Genomic DNA, 18,212 nt, shown 5'->3' on the forward strand with positions numbered 1-18,212 from the left:
CCTTCCTCCTGAAGTCTGCAACATTATCTTGGCATCCAGGAAGCCCTCTACCAAGACGGTATAGGCCTGTTGTTGGGGAAAATTTGTGGCATAGTGTACAGAAAGACAGAACGATCCACTTTCTGCCCCCCCTTTCTCAGGTTCTTCTTTTCATTCCTTCTCTTGCCTAGCAGGTACCTGCTCTGGGCACTCTTAAAGGTTATCTTTCTGCTATTTCCACTTTTTTGCGGTTGCCTGACCAGCCATCCCTTTCCAAATTCCGTATTGTAAATAGATTTAAGTTTTGCAATATTTTTTTCAACCCTCTCCTTTCGTTATGCCCCAGTGGGACCTCAAACTTGTCCTCACTTTTCTTTTGTGTGCCCCTTTTGAGCCTTTGCACTATTGTCAGGCTCCTCCCCATCAAGACGGCCTTCCTCGTGCCTATAACATCTGCCCGGGGGCTCAGCAAGCTTCAGGCTTTGTCATCCAAGCCTCCATACTTAAATATCTAGCCAGACAAACTTGTGCTTCAAACGAGAGTGGTCACTCCTTTTCACGTAGGCCAATACATCACTCTGCCTACTTTTTACCCTCTGCCTCATACCTCCAAGGAAGAGCAGTGACTTCACTGTCTGGGCCAAAAAGAGCATTGTCGTTCTATCTTGACCGCACAATAGAGTACCGGGTGGATGACCAACTCTTTGCAGGGTATGTTGGAGCGAAGAAAGGATGGACTGTGCAGAAGTGGACCATCTCCAGATGAATCATGCTCTGTATAAAGATCTTCTACGCTCTAGGTATCTTATAAGAATACAATTGCTGCGCTTTGCCAATGCTGGGTTTGGGAATATGCTTACAGACTGTCCACCCTTATCTGTTTTGGGATAGGATTTTGCTCAAATTAATCCAGTTTGTGAACCTAGACTACTTAATCTGCTGTAATCATGTTTAGTGTCATCGTATCACCAGGATACCCCTTTTAATGGTATTGCTGTACGATGCCCAATTCTTGCTAAATGGTGGTTCAACAAAAAAATCACCTTCTTTGGGTTGATGGTGACAGCAAATGACTTCCTGCTTCAATCACAAACTAATTTTAACTAAAGCGAGAAACCGCGTCTAGGCTCTCAAGGTCAAGTGTTATCCATTTTAATTATTTATGCCTTGATCTCTATTGTTTAATTATTCTACATCATGATTTTTTTTGTCTAGGTGACCAAATCTATTATAGCATGTGATGCTAGTTGTAGAGCATAATCTATTTTTCTGTTGCCGATTTCATGGTTCTGTGCACAGTGAACACCTATGTTTATTTGTTTAATTATATCAGTAGATAAATTGTGTATCTGTATAAGAGTTTATCTTTTTAATTATGCATCTATCACGTTACCCTCACTAAAAAGAAAAGACAACACTGCCAGAAATGTAGGTGATTAACCATTAACCCTTTCAGTATCTTAAGCACATACCATACTGCTTAGGGTACGCTCCTACAAAAAATATGCTGTAGAGATAAAGGTATATGCTCCTGCGGTATGGTCTCTAAATCCTAATTTTCAGTATCATAAGAGTGACCAGGGAAGGTCTCTCAATTGCCATGAATGGGCCTTTTATATTTGTGGTCAGGAAAGCTTGGATGGATTCAAGTCAATTGGATTCAAGCTGGATACCAACGTCACCCTTAAAGAACACACTGTCAAAAAAGAAGACGGTCTGATACCCGCACTCTCTTCTAAATGAAGTGAAACTATTTCTTCCAGAATGAAACTTCAAAACTGCTGCTCAAGCTAATACCCTGCTCCACAGCCTTTCATACTCTACACTGCAACCCTTAAAGGCATCCTGCACGCCGCAGCAAGTTTTATCCAAGGCCTGAAGAAATATGATGACAGCATCCCTCAGGCTGATGGAACTCCATTGGCTCCCCAGCCAGCCTGCACCATCTTCAAAACCAGTTGTATCATTTACAAAGCCATCATGACCAGCACCCTCGTTTATCTGCAAACAAGTTCACCATCTATGGTGGTTCTTGGCACACCCTAAGCCAGGACATCCTCAGTCTGCAGACTAAGAAGCATAAAAAAAGCATTAACAAATAAAAAATAAAAAATAAAACAAAACAGCAGTCCTTTTACATCTATGAATTCAGGATCTGGAACAATAATGGGGACAGCTTAGGTGGTGGGTACTTATAGGTATGGACCTATAAGTACCCACCACCTAAGCTGCTCTAATTTAGGAATGAGTTAAAGAGTCACCACTTTAAAGAACCCAAAATCACAATCCTATTGCTCGTCGATTTTATGTCTGTCTTTGAACGTGTAACAGTGTTCTGCCTTTTGGCTACGTTTGTGCTACTGAAATACCATATACAAACAAAAGAGACAGTTATGATATGTGTTTTAAAATTTGTAGGAATGACAAGCAACAGATGGCAGGGCACAGTACATCACTCTAAAGGTAGCTGATTTGTAGATTAGAAGAGCCACGCTACACCATGGACCTTGTTTCAACAGAGTAAACTGGAAGCCCCAAGTATTGGCAAATGTTCTCTGTACTGATATTCTTATTAAAAATCCTACAGAACGAGGAGGTAGTGGAGCAGAGTCAAAGTTTACTTGGATTGGAATGGACTCCTGTCCTGGTTTTAACATACGGATTACAGATTTCATCAATACTTGCACTCAATACAGAACATATCATTAACAATAGCTTCTCCATTCTTGAAACCAAATGCGGAGTATAAATGAAATGTTATATCACAAGCACATCAGGATACAAAACAAGTACAGTAGAATTGCTATCTGTTCACCTGGGGACTCTATATGTTCTTGTTTTTCTTCTCTTTCTTGGTACTGAAGCAAATGCGACCACAGTGCAGATTTGCCCTGAAAAATAAAGCGTTTTCAATGTGTTAAAAATAAATTACTAACTTGCACAAAAACTTGAAACGGTTTAAAGTTCTATTGATAAGCATTTAAAAAAGCTTTTATAAGCCCGTCCTAAAAAGAATATCACACTTTAAAGTAGCTTTTCCTGATACGGACAATCTGAAAACAAGTACTTTTTTTATTTATTCTTGGTGCTCACTTAGAAAGGCAGTCTTTTTTTGCAACGTCAGATTTCTTTTCTAATACTTTAAAGATGATTAATTTATCAAGTAAAGCAAAGTATGTCCCCGAGTTGTTTTCTTCACTGAGACATAATCCTTATGGTAGGACCATTAATAACCTTGTTAAAAGGGCAAACTTTCACAACGCTAGTTCATGGATAACACCTCTAGAGAGTAAGCTTCCAAATGATGCCTTACGTATTAATTTCACCCAACTGTAGGAGCACTAACATCCTGGTAGAAATGTTTGCCGCCCCTAAGTTAGGCTGCTTTACATATAGTTCTAAAGGCACCTCAAGTCAACAGGAGAGTATGGTGATTTTTGTGGATTCCGAAGACAAACAGCAGCATAAAGTAGTAATATATACATTTCTCCCATTACTTCTTTTACGTTCTTCCATTACTTCTTTGTTATGTCAGGGGATGGGGAGAGAAGTAATAATAAAAAAGAGAGAACAGGACAGAGATATACACACGCCAACACAGAGGGAGAAAGGTGCACACACTCAAGCATGCTAATACATACCCACATAGACGTACCTGGGTCTCGGTTCTGTAACTAGTTATGGCAGAATTTTGACTAGGTGCAAAAATAAGACTATTTGCATGGAACACACACCTATGTCCTGTCACTAAGTGCTGACTTGCAGACTATTGGATCAGAAGAAGCATTTTTATGGTTGACCATAATGACAAGTGTGTTCCCTGTAAAGATTTCTGGCAAAGCGAAGAGTCGATCCAGGCCATAACCAGGAAAAAAAAGTTCCATTGTAAGTAAATACATATTCATTTTTTGTAGTGTCCTCAGTATTTCACATTGGTCATCTAGTTGGCATAAGATGAAAGCTGTTTTGGGCATCACTAGAAACAACACCACACCAAGTGACTAGAGGCATGCGGGCAACTGGAAAGATGTTTATAGTATCGGCTTAACAGGTGTGGGGTGCTGTTTTCACAATGGCCTCACAGTGGGAAATCATCAGAATTTGCTAAGTACCACCAAAGAGACTGATTAAGCATCACGAATGGGCAGGTGACTGTGACCAGGGATATGAACACGGCACACCACTCAGACTACTCACCGGAACTCTAGCAACTCTGACTGAGGACCTCTGGTCAATTCACATGGCGCTGGCACACAGCCATGGCACCAGAACCTGAGACACACCACAAGGCCTGTATGTGACTGACATAGTAAGAGTGAAATATGTGGCCACAATGTCAAAGTGCTGGCAGGTCACTTGAGACCTTTTTTTCAGGTTCTGTATGTGCAGTCTACCAATATTGAGTGGCTCAAGTGCAGATGTATGCCATACCTTCATTTTTGTTTTTTGTTTTTTAGCCAAAAGCCCTGCCAAAAAGTGAATGCGCAAGTTCTAGAATGTAACGCAATATTGGCTGAAGGTGTCACACATGATAACAAGGAGTTGAGTTTCTCAACAATGACATGTGAAATGTGGATGGCTCTACCTATCTCTGGCTCCAAGACAGTAAAGGTCTAATGAATATATATTTCTGCACCCTGATGAGCTACTCACAGTACATTGAAGTCAAACAGATAATTTAATGTACACAGCCACAGAGTGGCCATGCGTGGACAGGACAACCACATGCTGGCAAATAACGTGTTTGATGGAAATACTTCAGTCAGTAAAAAGCTCCTCTTATTTATACTTACACTTCAACAAGTTAGAAAGATGATTAGTATCTTCTTGAAGATGAGTCACTATATGTTGAAGCTTATTTAGTAGAGTTCTCTACTCTCTGGAAGGAATTCACTTAACTTTCATTGCCAATGGGGGTAAATGAGAGGACAGCTGTTTGTGATGAGGCATGTAACACCAATGCTGTGTACACTCATTCATTCACCTTGGAAGCCAAAGAGACCATCTGCAGATTCCCACAAGGATCGTCCCTCAGCCCCATACTCTTCAACACATACATGATGCCCCTGGCCAACACCACCAGATCACAGTAACTCAACATCTCCTATGCCGACAACACTCAGCTCATCCTCTCATTGTCACAAGACCCCTCCACCACCAGAACCAACTTCCACAAATGTATGATGAAGGTCGCCAGGTGGATAAAAGACAACTGTCTCAGGCTCAACTCGGACACAATGAAAGGCCTCATCTATGGGAACACCACCTCGCCATGGAATGATACCTGGTGGCCTGCTGAACTCTGCCCTTCCCAAACCCCAACAAACCACGCCTGTAACCTCGACTTCATCTTGGACTGCAAGTTATCTATGCAGAAACAGGTAAGAGCAGTATCGTCGACCTGCTTCCACACACTATGCATGCTCCATAAGATCTTCATGTGGCTCCCAATAGACACCAGAAAGGCAGCCAGTCAAGCCCTAGTCACCAGCAGGCTGGATTACAGTAACACTCTTTACTTAGGAATCACTGCACGCCTCCTGAAGAGACTACAGACAATACAAAATGTAGTGGTAAGACTCATCCTTGACCTTCCCAGACGGATTCACTTCACCCAGCACCTCAAGAAGCTACACCGGCTCCCGATCCAGAAGAGATGCCAGTTCAAATTGCTGACCCACACATACAAAGCCCTGCACGACGAAAGACCAGCATACATCAACAAACAAATGAACTTCCACCAACAAATCAGACACCTGCTATCCGCCTCCCTTTTCCTCGCAGACACCTCCCAGAACTGCCTATCTAACAGCGTAGGACACTCCTTCTCTCACCTGGAGGTCAAAGCCTGGAACAATCTTCCCTTGCACCTCAGGAATGCAGAATCACTCCAGGAATTCAGAAAAAGACTCGAGGCATAGTCGTTTGAATTAACAGAGCACCGCGAATCAGCTAGCAACTCCAGCGCCTTGAGACACTCACTGGGGATTTGCAGCGCTTTATAAATCCTGATTGATTACACTCCTTAAAGGCAAACTGTAGTGCATGTTATATGTTTCCCACTAGAAAATGTAGGACTGCGAATTAAGACAACAAAACTACAGAATGCAGGGACTGAGTCCATCTACATCATCGAAACTGTTGGCCTAATTCCTAGCTAGCTCACAGTGACTCGCTCGAATCGCTAATCCTTCTGGGATAACAGGTGACTTGGGCAACCTCAAACTTAACACTATAATCCCCAAGGGAATCGTGGAAACAGATCTAACCCGTTTAGTTACTTACTCATGCATGCCCTTAGTAAAACACACGGAGAATATGAATAGTGTTCAATGGATTTATTGAAACAATCATAATCTTGCATTGAAAGAATGTGCTGCGATTATTAGGTACATAAAACAAAGCAAAGTAACCAGCATTGTGAACATGGTGAAAAGAATAAAACAGTCCAACCATGGCAGTATGAGTTTTAAAAATCCCTACCTGGCTCTACCCCTATACTGAGAGCACAGTGGGTGCAGCCTCTGTCAGATATATTAGGATAACTTGAGACACCATACCTGCGTTACTTGGTCTTTTGTTGGATTGGCAATCCCTCTCTGCAGGATCAGCATGGCAGAGCTGTATGCCGAACACAAAAGTCGTCCCAGGACTGTTGTGGCTGGAGTGCCACCTTTGCCCCAGTAAGGGACAATGCACTCTTTAGAAAATAAAACTGCTGTGTTAGTGATACAGCTCTGATGCAATGATGTGTCTAGATGTTAGAAGCTGCCTCCGAGCGGACAACGCATGTACTAGGATATCTCGTTCTATGTTCCAAGCCTTGAATAAAGAGTACAGATTGTGCAGCAAGAAAGGCTTTCTAAAGATAAATAGCATGTGCAGCATTATTGCGAATCATATAAGGAAAATAAACTATGTAAAAGATAACAGGACTAAAACGAAGTCTGCTAAAATGTGTAAAATACAAAAATAAAGAAGAACCAAAGTGGGCCCAAGAGGGCTTCCCCACACACTAAAACAAGATGTCAGGATAGGCACAAGAGACATTAAAAAAATAATATATTAAACATGCTTACCTGTACATCCCCTCTAGTATGGCTGCAGGAATCAGAATAAAACCAAAAAATAAAAATTGTATGAACACAAAAAAACCAGCAACCAGGCTCCGATTAAGTAGATCGAATCGGAATCCCCCTGTGGAATTCCACTCCTTACTGTTCTATGTTGGGCAGTGGTCCAGCACCCAGATTTACCGGCTGCAAGATTGCTTTGGGAAAGGGCTGTACCCTTTGCCAAGCCACATGGTAGCATGTAATTTCCCCCCAAGCTAGAGGACATCTTGCCCTTTTATTCCCCACTCTACCGACCTTAATTCTATTTGCCACTCTAATGCACTCGTAGGCATTTACCATCTGCTCACCGAAGATGGTAAATGTTTACGTTAAACCGCACAGAATCGGGAATTGTATGTGGAGTACCGGTTGGTAGCTCCATACAGTAATTCTTGATTCTGTGGGGTCTAGCTTGTAACAGCAGGAACTCATGCAGAGGTTTCAACCGATATTGGTAGTACAGGAAGCTGGAAATCCCTGCATGGAATTCTCCATTACTTGTGAGTGGGCCCATAGTACGTTCAATTTACAAAGATGGGTAGAAAAAACAAGAGACTAAGCATGTGCACAGATCACTTTCAGGAAATGGGAGCGATCATGCAGAAGGATGGATATGTGCAATATCATTTGTACTTCGCTTAACTATTTATTAAGAATCTTTTCAGGATCCCACTACATGGTGACACCAGGTTCGCTCAAGAACAAGAATGAATGAATGAATGTATGGATGAGCTGAATTTGTAAAATCTTAAACAGCTGCTCCAAAGGGCGCCAGCAGAATAATTAGAGACACTGTTGCATTAGTGGGGTGAACAACCAAGTCTTCAGTACCTTCTGAAAATGATTCTCCAGTTTGATGGAACAATTAACAATTCTAGACTTTGGCTGCTAGGAAGGAGTATGACCTTCCTCCCATTCTTTGCCATTTAAACTTTGGGATTTTAAATAATAAAGCTTTACTTGATCTTAGAAGTCTATGTGGCGAATAATAAAGAAACCTGTCCTAGAGATAAGTTGGACTAATGCCATACTATGCTCTGTATGCCAACACTAGAGCTTTAAACTGAATGCATTTAATGATTGGTAATTAAAGCAGCTGAAATAGGAATAATACAAAGGGAAATCGATAGACATTAACTGATCCCTAATGTAAGAATATATACCAGACACTTGGTAGGAGCTAAAGCACTCTGACTACTTAAAGAGTGTCAAAACCCTAGCGAGACAATATTGAAAAAACAAATGGACGGAACATTTTCTTCCACAAAATAGTGGCATGCTTCATGTTGGATCTAATACCTACCTAGGAAAAACATTTCAAGCACCCTCAAAATCGAGACCACCTTGGTGGTAATATCTTAACCACAGTGGTACGGAATTGCCTATGATGAAGCATGCCACAATTCTGAAGGCAAGGCTTTTCCATCAATTTCTTTCAATAATGTCTCATTACGGTTTTGGCACTCTTAAGTAATTGTAGAGCTTTAGCGAACACAATATTTCCGGTGTATATTGATATTGTTTTGGCAGATATATGGTGGGCACTGAATTCTTCTCTCTCTTTTTGTGATAGTCCCTTATGAAACAAGACCTCACAAAGTGACAAATGTTTTGAAGGTGTCAGTAAGTTTACCGAAGTTACTCATGTACAAGCTATGTCCTTCACTTCCTGTCACTTTGTCATATTTTCCATTATAAAAAGTGCATAAGTGATAATGTGTTTTTCTACATATTTTCATTTTTAGTTGATTTTTTACAATAAAGTGCTGATCATTTCTCAATGATGATTTATGATCGTGTTTTCATTCCAGTGACAAAGTTGAGCTACATTACTTGGGTATACATTTTTTGGGTGTCTCTAAGTTGTGTGTTCATACTTTACTTTTTTGCACATTTACTATCCGAATCACTCTATGGGCTGTGAGAAGAGACTTCAGTTTTTAAAACGGTTGTTGTTTGCAGCTCTTTCTTTCTTCAATGTTTCTATAATCAAATCAATTTTTCAATTTGTGAGCCTATAGTTTGCCTAATTACAACAGGAAAATATATTGGTTAGTCTTAACTATTTCTTGTTAGGAATTTCCATAAAACACAGAAATGTGAAAAATATTTTCAGGAATAGTGTTCTTCATTTCTATTACCATACCCAACACTCCACAGCAGTGGTTCTTAACTTTTGACTTCTATTGATCCCCACTAAATCCTTACTGAAATCTGGATTCCCCACTGAATCATTGTTGGAGTCTTAGGATCCTCACTGAGCCATTATCAGAATGCAGGGACCCTGCCCTAAGCAATTTCAATGATTTAAACTGCAAAGAAAATACACAAAAATACAGAAACAAGCATTCAACACACAAATACACAAATTATGAAATATTGTTTTCAATTCACAAACATTAAAAAACCTACATTTTAATTTTATTGGTAAGGTTGGAGCTTTTCTAAATTCAATTGAGGCCACCCTTTGTCCATAATATATTCTGTCTGATGGACTTGCACTGCTCCCAGGAAACAATCTGAGGATACCAATGTAAATTTTCAATTCCAATTTCAAATTCATTCACATTTACAGAACGTTTTATAATATTCTGTTTAAAATATTGCTTCTTTATTTATGTACACCAAATTAATCTGTTAATATTATAGAATGTCCTAAGCAGTCGGCTGCTCTATAGAGTACCACTTTAGTCATATTTCAAATCAATCCTATCCTTACAATAAGTCTTAGATACTGCAATGCCACTCCTGACTTCTTCACCCCCCTGGCAATCGACTCCAATCACTACATCTTCCTAGGAGACCTGAACTTCCACCTCGAAGATCCCAAAGACACCAACTCCGCCACCCTCCTGGAGAGCATGAGCAACATTGGTCTCTCACAGCTGATCCCCACACACATCGGAGGACACACTCTGGACCCTATCTTCTCCTCCAGTGACAGAATTGAGCTCTCCAACACAACTGAACTAATCTGGACAGACCACAGCATCGTCCACTTCACCCTCACCGGCTCCCCAGAACCCTCATTTAGACCACCCACCTGATCCTGCCGAAAGTGAAACATAGCCACGAAACCCCTCTGTACCTCTGCCCTCAAAACAACCAGGCTTGACCCCGCTCCGACAACCTTGAACTCAAAGCCCAGAACTTTTCAAACTGGATCTCCGCCGCCGCAGACACAATCCGGCAACAGACCTGCTAAGCACGTCAGCTGGTTCTCTCCCACAACACAAGCCCACAAACGCGACTGCAAGAAATTAGAGAGACGGTGGAGCTCCAGCAAGAACCCATTCAACCTCAGCTGATTCAGATCTGCACTCAGCAATTACCACCACTACCTCAGGGAGACCAAGAAAACGTCCTCACCAACAGCATTCACGCCAAAGAGCTCTTCATCATTGTCAGAGAGTTCTCCTGCCCAGATGCAACCGAAAACTCGATTTACCCCTCCCAAACACTAGATACTGCATCTATGAAAATTGAAAACATTTAGAGGATATATTTTTATCAGGTAAAGTACAGAATCTCATCAAATGACTTTTTGAGGTGATCTATTCAGAAACAGTATATATACAAACCATGCAAACTATTTTGAAGCAACTGTTTTTTGTACTTTATAGATGTGTATACTGTTTCAGGTTTATTTTATTTTCTTCCAGATTTAAAGAGATCAAAAGAAGCAGAAGGATTGATGATACAAACAATTATTTGATACACTTAAACAAGGTGTTTTCCTTCCCCAAATGTTGTTCACTTCAACAAAGTCAAAAAGGTAATATATGCGAACGTTCAACAACAGTAAAGTATACAAAACTGTGATGGATGGAATGCTTAAATTGATCTCAGCTGCTCGTAATTACTCAAGCTGCATCCCAAACCTTCACCAGTTTGCACACCATGCCACCTCAGTTTGGACCCAGCTATATACAAATAATTCTTGACCCTGTTCCACTGGGATCAGTCCAGACCCAACTGCCAAGCAAGGTCCTACCAGAAACAGAACACAAAAAAACCGAGGACAGGTTTTGTCCTAGTTATGGGCAAAAATAGCCAGGTATAGTTTGGTTCCAGTGACACAGTGTGTGCATGGGCAGTTCGGGCTGGACTGTTCCCACGAGGAACAGAGTCAAGACTGATTTGTATATGAGTGTGTCCAAGCTGAGATGGCATGGTGGGCGTAAAAAACAATAGTTTGGAATGCAGTCCGAGCAATTGACAGTTGCTTAGATTAATTCAAGCATTCCATCCATCACCCTGTTGTTTTTCCAACGATCAACAGGCAGGAAAATCAAGGCAAGGATTGTGGGACAAGTTGTTCAACAAAGTCTAGCCATCTGAAAGAATAGAGTCAAGTAAAGCAGTGTTTTCCAAACCTTTTAGAACCATAACCCAGTTTGTAGAATGATAAACGTTTGCAACCCACCTACCTTTAATGGACAAGAGCAGGAGCTTTTTTTAATGTAAGTAAACAGTCATTTACAGACTGCACATTTACAGAAAGCACATTTTAATTTAAAATTACCACTAACTTTGCACATACACACAGTTCTACTGATAAAACTATATAGAATATAGCACTTAAAAAATAATGTGTGGAAACGGAGTTTCTGTGAATATTTATCATTTATGCATTACCAATTAATCTGTTGCGTGCTTGCGTAAGCCGTTGGCTGACGCGAGCACTACCTCTGGGGTGCTGTGCACGAACAACGGCCGACGAAGCCCCACCCAATACGTGGAATGCCCGCACCAACGGGTTAAAGTGGCTTTATTTGTTTTGATCCTATAAAAAACGCTATTTCTAGCACTCTTCAGAATTGCAAACAAACGTACATCATTTCTGCTTTCCTAATAGGTGAATGCACCCAGTTAGTTTACAGGTAGCAAAAAAATTACATCCTAAAACTGTCAAGTAATTCACTTTAAAAACTCCTTTTACTTTGCAGAGAGAGAAAGAAAAATAAACACCAAGCCCATATTAGAAGAATAAGAAGTGACTTGTAAGAAGACGTAGCCTGACATTTGGTCCCCAGTCATTGAGGCACTGCAAATGTGACAATATAAAGAAATTTTAAGGGCATTTATATATATTGCTCAGACTTCCTAACTCACCAAAAATCGGCACGCAACCCACAGTTCAGGAAACAATGATGCAAAGGTTTAGGAAAACGAACAATACAAATGATGTTCTTTATCTAATGAAGCAGTTGTACGTCATCATAACACAGAAGCAATTCTTGAGGAAAATATGCACTATAAGAATGATAGGATTAGCACCTTGTAAACGCATAACGAGCATATTTGGTACAAATTACTTGACACACTCAGGGTTGTAGGAGAAAAATGCAAGCAGTTTATACAACCTCTTTCCATCAAAGCAGTTTCCTCTAAAATGTGTCACCTTCAATTTTATTGACAAAGCTGGCAGACTAAAACCGGTGAAAATCGCAGTGTGGCAAATTTGTGTTCCCAAAGTGTTTTATTTTTTAGGTGAATTGTATTCTCCTCTCCCCCTTTTTCAGTCCTTTTTTATGGGGCTTGGGTGTCCTTCGTGAGCTCCATTCTCTCATCCACCTCTTGTTCTCATGCCAGCTTGCCCTTCATCCTTTCATTTTTAGGTCGAGCCTAGTGTAGCGCGCATTCGCTGTTCTAAGGGAGGCTTCTTGTGAGCACTCTAAACTTCTCGGTGTGGGTCTGGCTCCTCCCACACATTGGATTGGCATTTGCGTGTGCCTTTCAATAATGAAAGCACGCAAATGGCCAAAGGCGGAGGCATGTCCAACCTCTTCTACAAAGCTTCACTCCCATGGCGTTTTGCTCTCGGGAGCGAGCAGCGGTGTGCAGGGTGGCAAGCTGCATTCCTCGTCGTGGATCAGGTTACTAATTAAACACAGCACGGTTGCTTTCACTTTAGCGGCTGCGCTTGTTGTTTTGTGTGTGCTTGTTTTAATTACCTGGAACACAGTGTGCGTTTAGCCGGGATGAGCAGTCAGCAACCGAAAGAAATAGAACTACAATGACCAAGATACTTTTCTCGAACACTGAAAAGCTAAGATGCTTCCGGGCTCCTAATAATCAAGAGAACATTAATCAGCACCAAAATCAACATTTAAGGAGGAGGAGCTTAGCGCACACCCAAGATGGTCGCGTGAGCTTAGAGTTCCCGGACCTTCGCCACCTCCACCGATTATCCTGCACCTTATCCTGATTTAGATGACGGGTTCTTATTGGCGCGACCCTGCTGACCACTTATCCGTTTTCGGATTTCGATTTGGACTCCGGGAGCCGAAGATATGGACTTTTGAACATTTTCGACCTCCTCCATGGTACTGCCCCGGGCTTGATTTCTCTGCCAGCCGGGTTGTAATTGAATAACAACGGCTCATGCGGATCTCCCGTGCCCGGTCTTCTACTTTCAGTTTTGATTCTCGTGCTTCAACCTCTTTGACTTTGCCTTGGTCGCCCTGGTTTATTGCTTCTTTCTAACCACGCATCCTCGCTTGGCGATCCGGACTTTCATTGCTCCTTGCCTGGTGGCTGGCCCTCAACCGATTCTCCAGGTTGCTGCGGGCGCGCCGAGTGTAGCCATTCTTACTAGGTCTCAGTATACCCTCCGGGGCGCACGACCTAAAATGGCCACCAAGCCCGAGGGAGAGAGACGCAAGACCAGACCGGCAGCTCGAGGAGGTCCCGTGCAGTCTAACGTTATGGACAGATATACCCTCGCTAAGGGCTCTCCGGGCGGACTGACTAAACCTCCGGCCAATTTTGGAGATGACTCCCCGATGGGTGAGGATCTGTCGTTGAAAGACGTCATGGGCGCCATTGCTGGGATGAAGGCCACACTGGGGCAACAGTATGAAGCCCTGACCCACAAGTTGGACACAGTCGCAATAGATGTTACCCTGATCAGGGCGGATCTTGCGAAGACTAATGAGAAGGTCAAATCTCTCGACCTGAAGACATCTAGTCTTGTTTCCGATTTACAGGCAGAGGTCGGTAACCTGCGGTCCGCCCGTGACTACCTCTCTCGGCGCTTGGACGATTTGGAGGGCCGTGCTCGGCGGAACAACGTCCGACTGGTCGGTGTCCCGGAGACGATGGAACTAGCATCGGTGGACTTGCTGGTGGAGGACCTAGTCCTGAATCATCTAGCGCCCAAGAGCCTCAGCAAGTTCTTTGCAGTAGAACGTGCACACAGGATCCCGGGTGGCCCGCCTAAGCTGGGAGCTCCTCCGCGTCCCATCATTGCTCGGATCTTTAACTTTCGGGACAGGGATGCGATCCTGCAAGCTTCACGCATGTCGGGCCCTACGGCATATGAGAACGCCACAGTCAGCTTCTAGCCGGACTTCACCCAGCAGGTTCAGAAGCAGCACCTTGGATTCCAGGGGGTGAAGAAGAGACTGAGGGACAGAGACATGAAATATGCCATGCTTTTCCCGGCCCGACTACGTGTGGTCCACAATGACAGAACATTTTTCTTTGAGCATCCTGGAGTGGCTAGTGACTGGTTGGACACACTGCCCCCGGGACGGGAGCAATCTGATCATTCTGAACACTCCGGTGGAGCAGAGGGCGGCCCGACGGAGCAGGAATAGGGAGCGAAATCGGCTCCCGGACCAACTTATTGACTTTCGGCAGTGGTTTGATGCTATGCTACTATTGCTTGCTACTGTGTTATCTGAATGGGGTGTGGGTGGGGGTTGGGTGAGTCTTCCTCCTCTGGGGTTCTTTTCGTAGAATAGTTGTATGTTAGGGCGACAGGCACACTGCAAGTTGGGGTGGCTTTTGAGTCTTACGCAGGGGTGCGGGGTGGGGGGTATGATGTTTTGGGGGGTTGAGGGGTTACGGTTTGCGTTTCTTTGTTTTAATCAAGGCATAGTATCAATGATCTTCTGTTTTACAATGTCGCGTCTGGTGTGGGGGGGGGACTTGGGGTGGTCTCTGGGATGGGGGATAGGGGACTGCGAATACTGTGTTGGAACGTTAATGGGTTGGGAGACAGAATCAAGCGGGGGTAGTTTTGCAGCTGCTGCGACGTCTGTCCCCTGATGTGGTTTTGCTTCAGGAGACGCATTTGCTTGGTAATACGTGCCATGCAATGAATAGGCGTGGCTATCGTCTCATTGCGCACTCAGGTTTCACTTCTGGCTCCAGGGGGGTGGGCATTCTGGTTCGGAACTCCCTCCCTCTTGCCGTTGACGACATCATGCTGGATGATAAGGGACGCTACGCCGCCATTGTAGGGCGTTGGGAGGGGAGGGTGATCACTCTGCTCTCGGTCTATATACCGCCAGGCCTCCAAACTACTACCTATGCCGACCTGGGAAGAGTGATCCTGGGAGTCCCCGAGGGTCTACTTGTAGTGGGTGGGGATTTTAACTCTGTAGTGTCTGGGAAGTTTGATCGCTACCCTCCCCGTGTCATCGCGAAGTCTCAATCCTGGTTAGGGGACTTCCTGGAGGCGCTGGGGTTAGCCGATTGCTGGCGCCTGCATCACCCTGGGCAAATGCAATATACTTTCCACTCTGGGGCCCATGGCAGTCTTTCGAGACTGGACTACGTGTTGATGCCCTCCTCCCAGGCATCTCTCATAAGGGAGGTGAAACATCTTGCCAGGGGTATTTCGGATCATTCCCCACTGTGGTTGGTTGTGGACGCACACCTGGGATCGGAGGGTAGGGTGGCCCCGATCAACCCATGGTACCTCCGTGATCCTAAGGTCAGAACGGAACTGATTAAAGCGATTGATCAATACTTTGCTGAAAATGTGGGTTCTGTGTCCTCTTCTGTCTCATTGTGGGAAGCATACAAAACTGTAATTAAGGGCCAGGCCCTCTCCTCGATAGGCAATGTAAAGAGATGTAAGCGAGAGGAGGTTGTCCGTCTTGAAAATGAAATCTCCGTTCTTGAGGGGGAGTTGGAAACTGAGGTCTCCCCGGAGAGGCTGCACCTTTTGGGTCTGAAACAACTTGAATATCGAGCGCTGGTGACTGACGCCGCGAAAGAGATGGGTCGGGAACAGCAGGGACGTTTGTATGATGTGGAAGATAAGGCTGGGAAGTTGCTTGCTTGGTTGGATAGGAGGGAATGTGCGAGTCGGGTAGTCCCTGTTATTGTCGATGTGAATGGTGTGAGTATCTCTGACCCTGCTGGGATCGTTGCGTGTTTTGCGGAGTATTTTCGGATAGTGTACTCCCCTGTGTCCGATAGACCGAAGCAGGACTCCCACTTGCTTCTACGCGATATCTCGCTACCACGCTTGTCCGACCCTGAGAGAGATCTGCTGGAGGCTCCGCCTACGGTTGATGAAATCGCGACCGCCATCCGCTCGATCCGCTCGGGGAAGGCCTCGGGCCCCAATGGGCTCCCCATTGAGCTTTACAAGCTCCGTCCGGATGTGCTGGCGCCGTATCTATGGTCGATGTTTTTAGAATCACTGGAGACGGGCTCTCTTCCTCCTGACCAGAGGTTGGCCTCCATAGTGGTTATCCATAAGGAAGGTAAGCCACGTGACCGTTGCGACTCCTTCAGGCCTATTTCTCTGATAAACGCTGAACCGAAGATCCTGGCCAAAGTGCTCGCTAATCGTTTGGTATCTGTCATAAGCGATCTGGTTCACCCGGACCAGTCCGGATTTATACCACACCGCAATACGGCACTTAACCTCCGGCGCCTGCATGGAGTCCTTGCGCGAGCGGAAACTTTGCGTGAACCGGCCATCTTGGCGTCTTTGGATGCCACCATGGCGTTTGATACGCTTGAGTGGCCTTATCTTTGGGCGGTTCTCTTTAAATTCGTTTTCGGGCCCACTTTTATTAGTTGGGTGAAATTGCTCTACACTGACCCTTTAGCCCAAGTAGTGGTGAATGGGCGTGCCTCGACCTCCTTTGCTCTTGGTAGGGGAACGCGTCAGGGCTGCCCTTTGTCCCCACTCTTGTTTGCCCTTGCCTTGGAGCCGCTGGCGGCTTGGCTGAGATGGGAGCCATCTTTGAAGGGCATTAGATGGACTCCGGAGTTGAGGATCGTGTATCTCTGTATGCAGACGATATACTCTTGTACCTCACGTCGCCTCGGAAATCGTTGATCGTCCTTTTCGACGTTTTAACTTCTTTCCGTAAAAACTCCGGTCTTGTCATCAACTGGTCGAAGTCTTGCATCTATGTCCTCTCCGGCGAAGCTCCTCTCCTGCCACGTGGCTGTCCTATCTCGGTGGCGCTGGAGGGATTCAAGTACCTGGGAATCTTTATCACCCTGGACCCTGTGCTTCGATATGAGCGCAATTTGCTGCCCCCTCTCCAGCGCCTCCGTGCTGATGTTGGAGCGTGGGGTAGGCTCCCTCTCTCTCCTCTGGGACGAGCGGCGTTGTTTAAGATGATGTCGCTCCCCCGATTTCTTTATGCGCTTCAAAACACGCTTGACATTGTACCGGCCGGTTACTTTCGGGAGGTTGAAAGTCTACAGCGACAATTGATATGGGGAGGCCGTTCTCGTATCGCCCTTTCGAAGCTGTAGCTCCCTTGGTACGATGGGGGCATCGCGCTCCCGGACATCCGTCGCTACTATTGGGCCTCTCAGCTAGGGGCCATCAACCACGGCACTTACGCCCCCTCGCCGAACCCGGCCTTTGAGATGGATAAATGGCTGCTACCCGGTGGAGACTACAATAGGGCTCTATACGCGAAATCTGCCGGCGGATCTCTTACGGGCCCCACTAAAACAGCAGTACAGGTGTGGTATCGAGCTACAGCGGCCACGGGATGGGCCGACAGGCCAACCCGTGCTACCCCGCTTTATGCGTCGGATAAGCTTGGCTCCCTCTGGCGGTCGAAGGGTTTTGATAGGTGGGACATGATTGGAATCAGCAGGGTCGATGATGTGTGGATCAAGGGTAGAGTCAAGACGTTTGAGGAACTGAAAGTTGAGTAGGACCTGAATGATAGGGAATCCTTTCGATATGCGCAAATCCGGCACGCGGTCCTGTCTGTTTTTCCCATGGGTTCGGACATTCCGGAGGCGTCCCCGCTTGAAGATAGGATACTGGATGGACATGTCCCTGATAGCACGATCTCGCTCATATATAAAAAGTTAATTAATACCAGGCTTGACCTA

General features: G+C 44.6%; 1 protein-coding gene across 4 annotated transcripts in view; it reads right to left on the minus strand.

The window, feature by feature from the left end:
* DENND5B (DENN domain containing 5B) overlaps positions 1–18,212 on the minus strand; it is a 578,042-nt gene that overhangs the window by 204,711 nt on the left and 355,119 nt on the right. For all 4 annotated transcript variants that reach the window (XM_078673773.1, XM_078673772.1, XM_078673775.1 and 1 more), the window contains one exon: positions 2,795–2,870. In XM_078673773.1, coding sequence (XP_078529899.1) covers positions 2,795–2,870 — 76 coding nt within the window. The remainder of the gene's footprint in view (positions 1–2,794; positions 2,871–18,212) is intronic.

The sequence above is a fragment of the Lissotriton helveticus genome, chromosome 1_1 (assembly GCF_964261635.1).
Source record: "Lissotriton helveticus chromosome 1_1, aLisHel1.1, whole genome shotgun sequence".
Classification (NCBI taxonomy): Eukaryota; Metazoa; Chordata; class Amphibia; order Caudata; family Salamandridae; genus Lissotriton; species Lissotriton helveticus.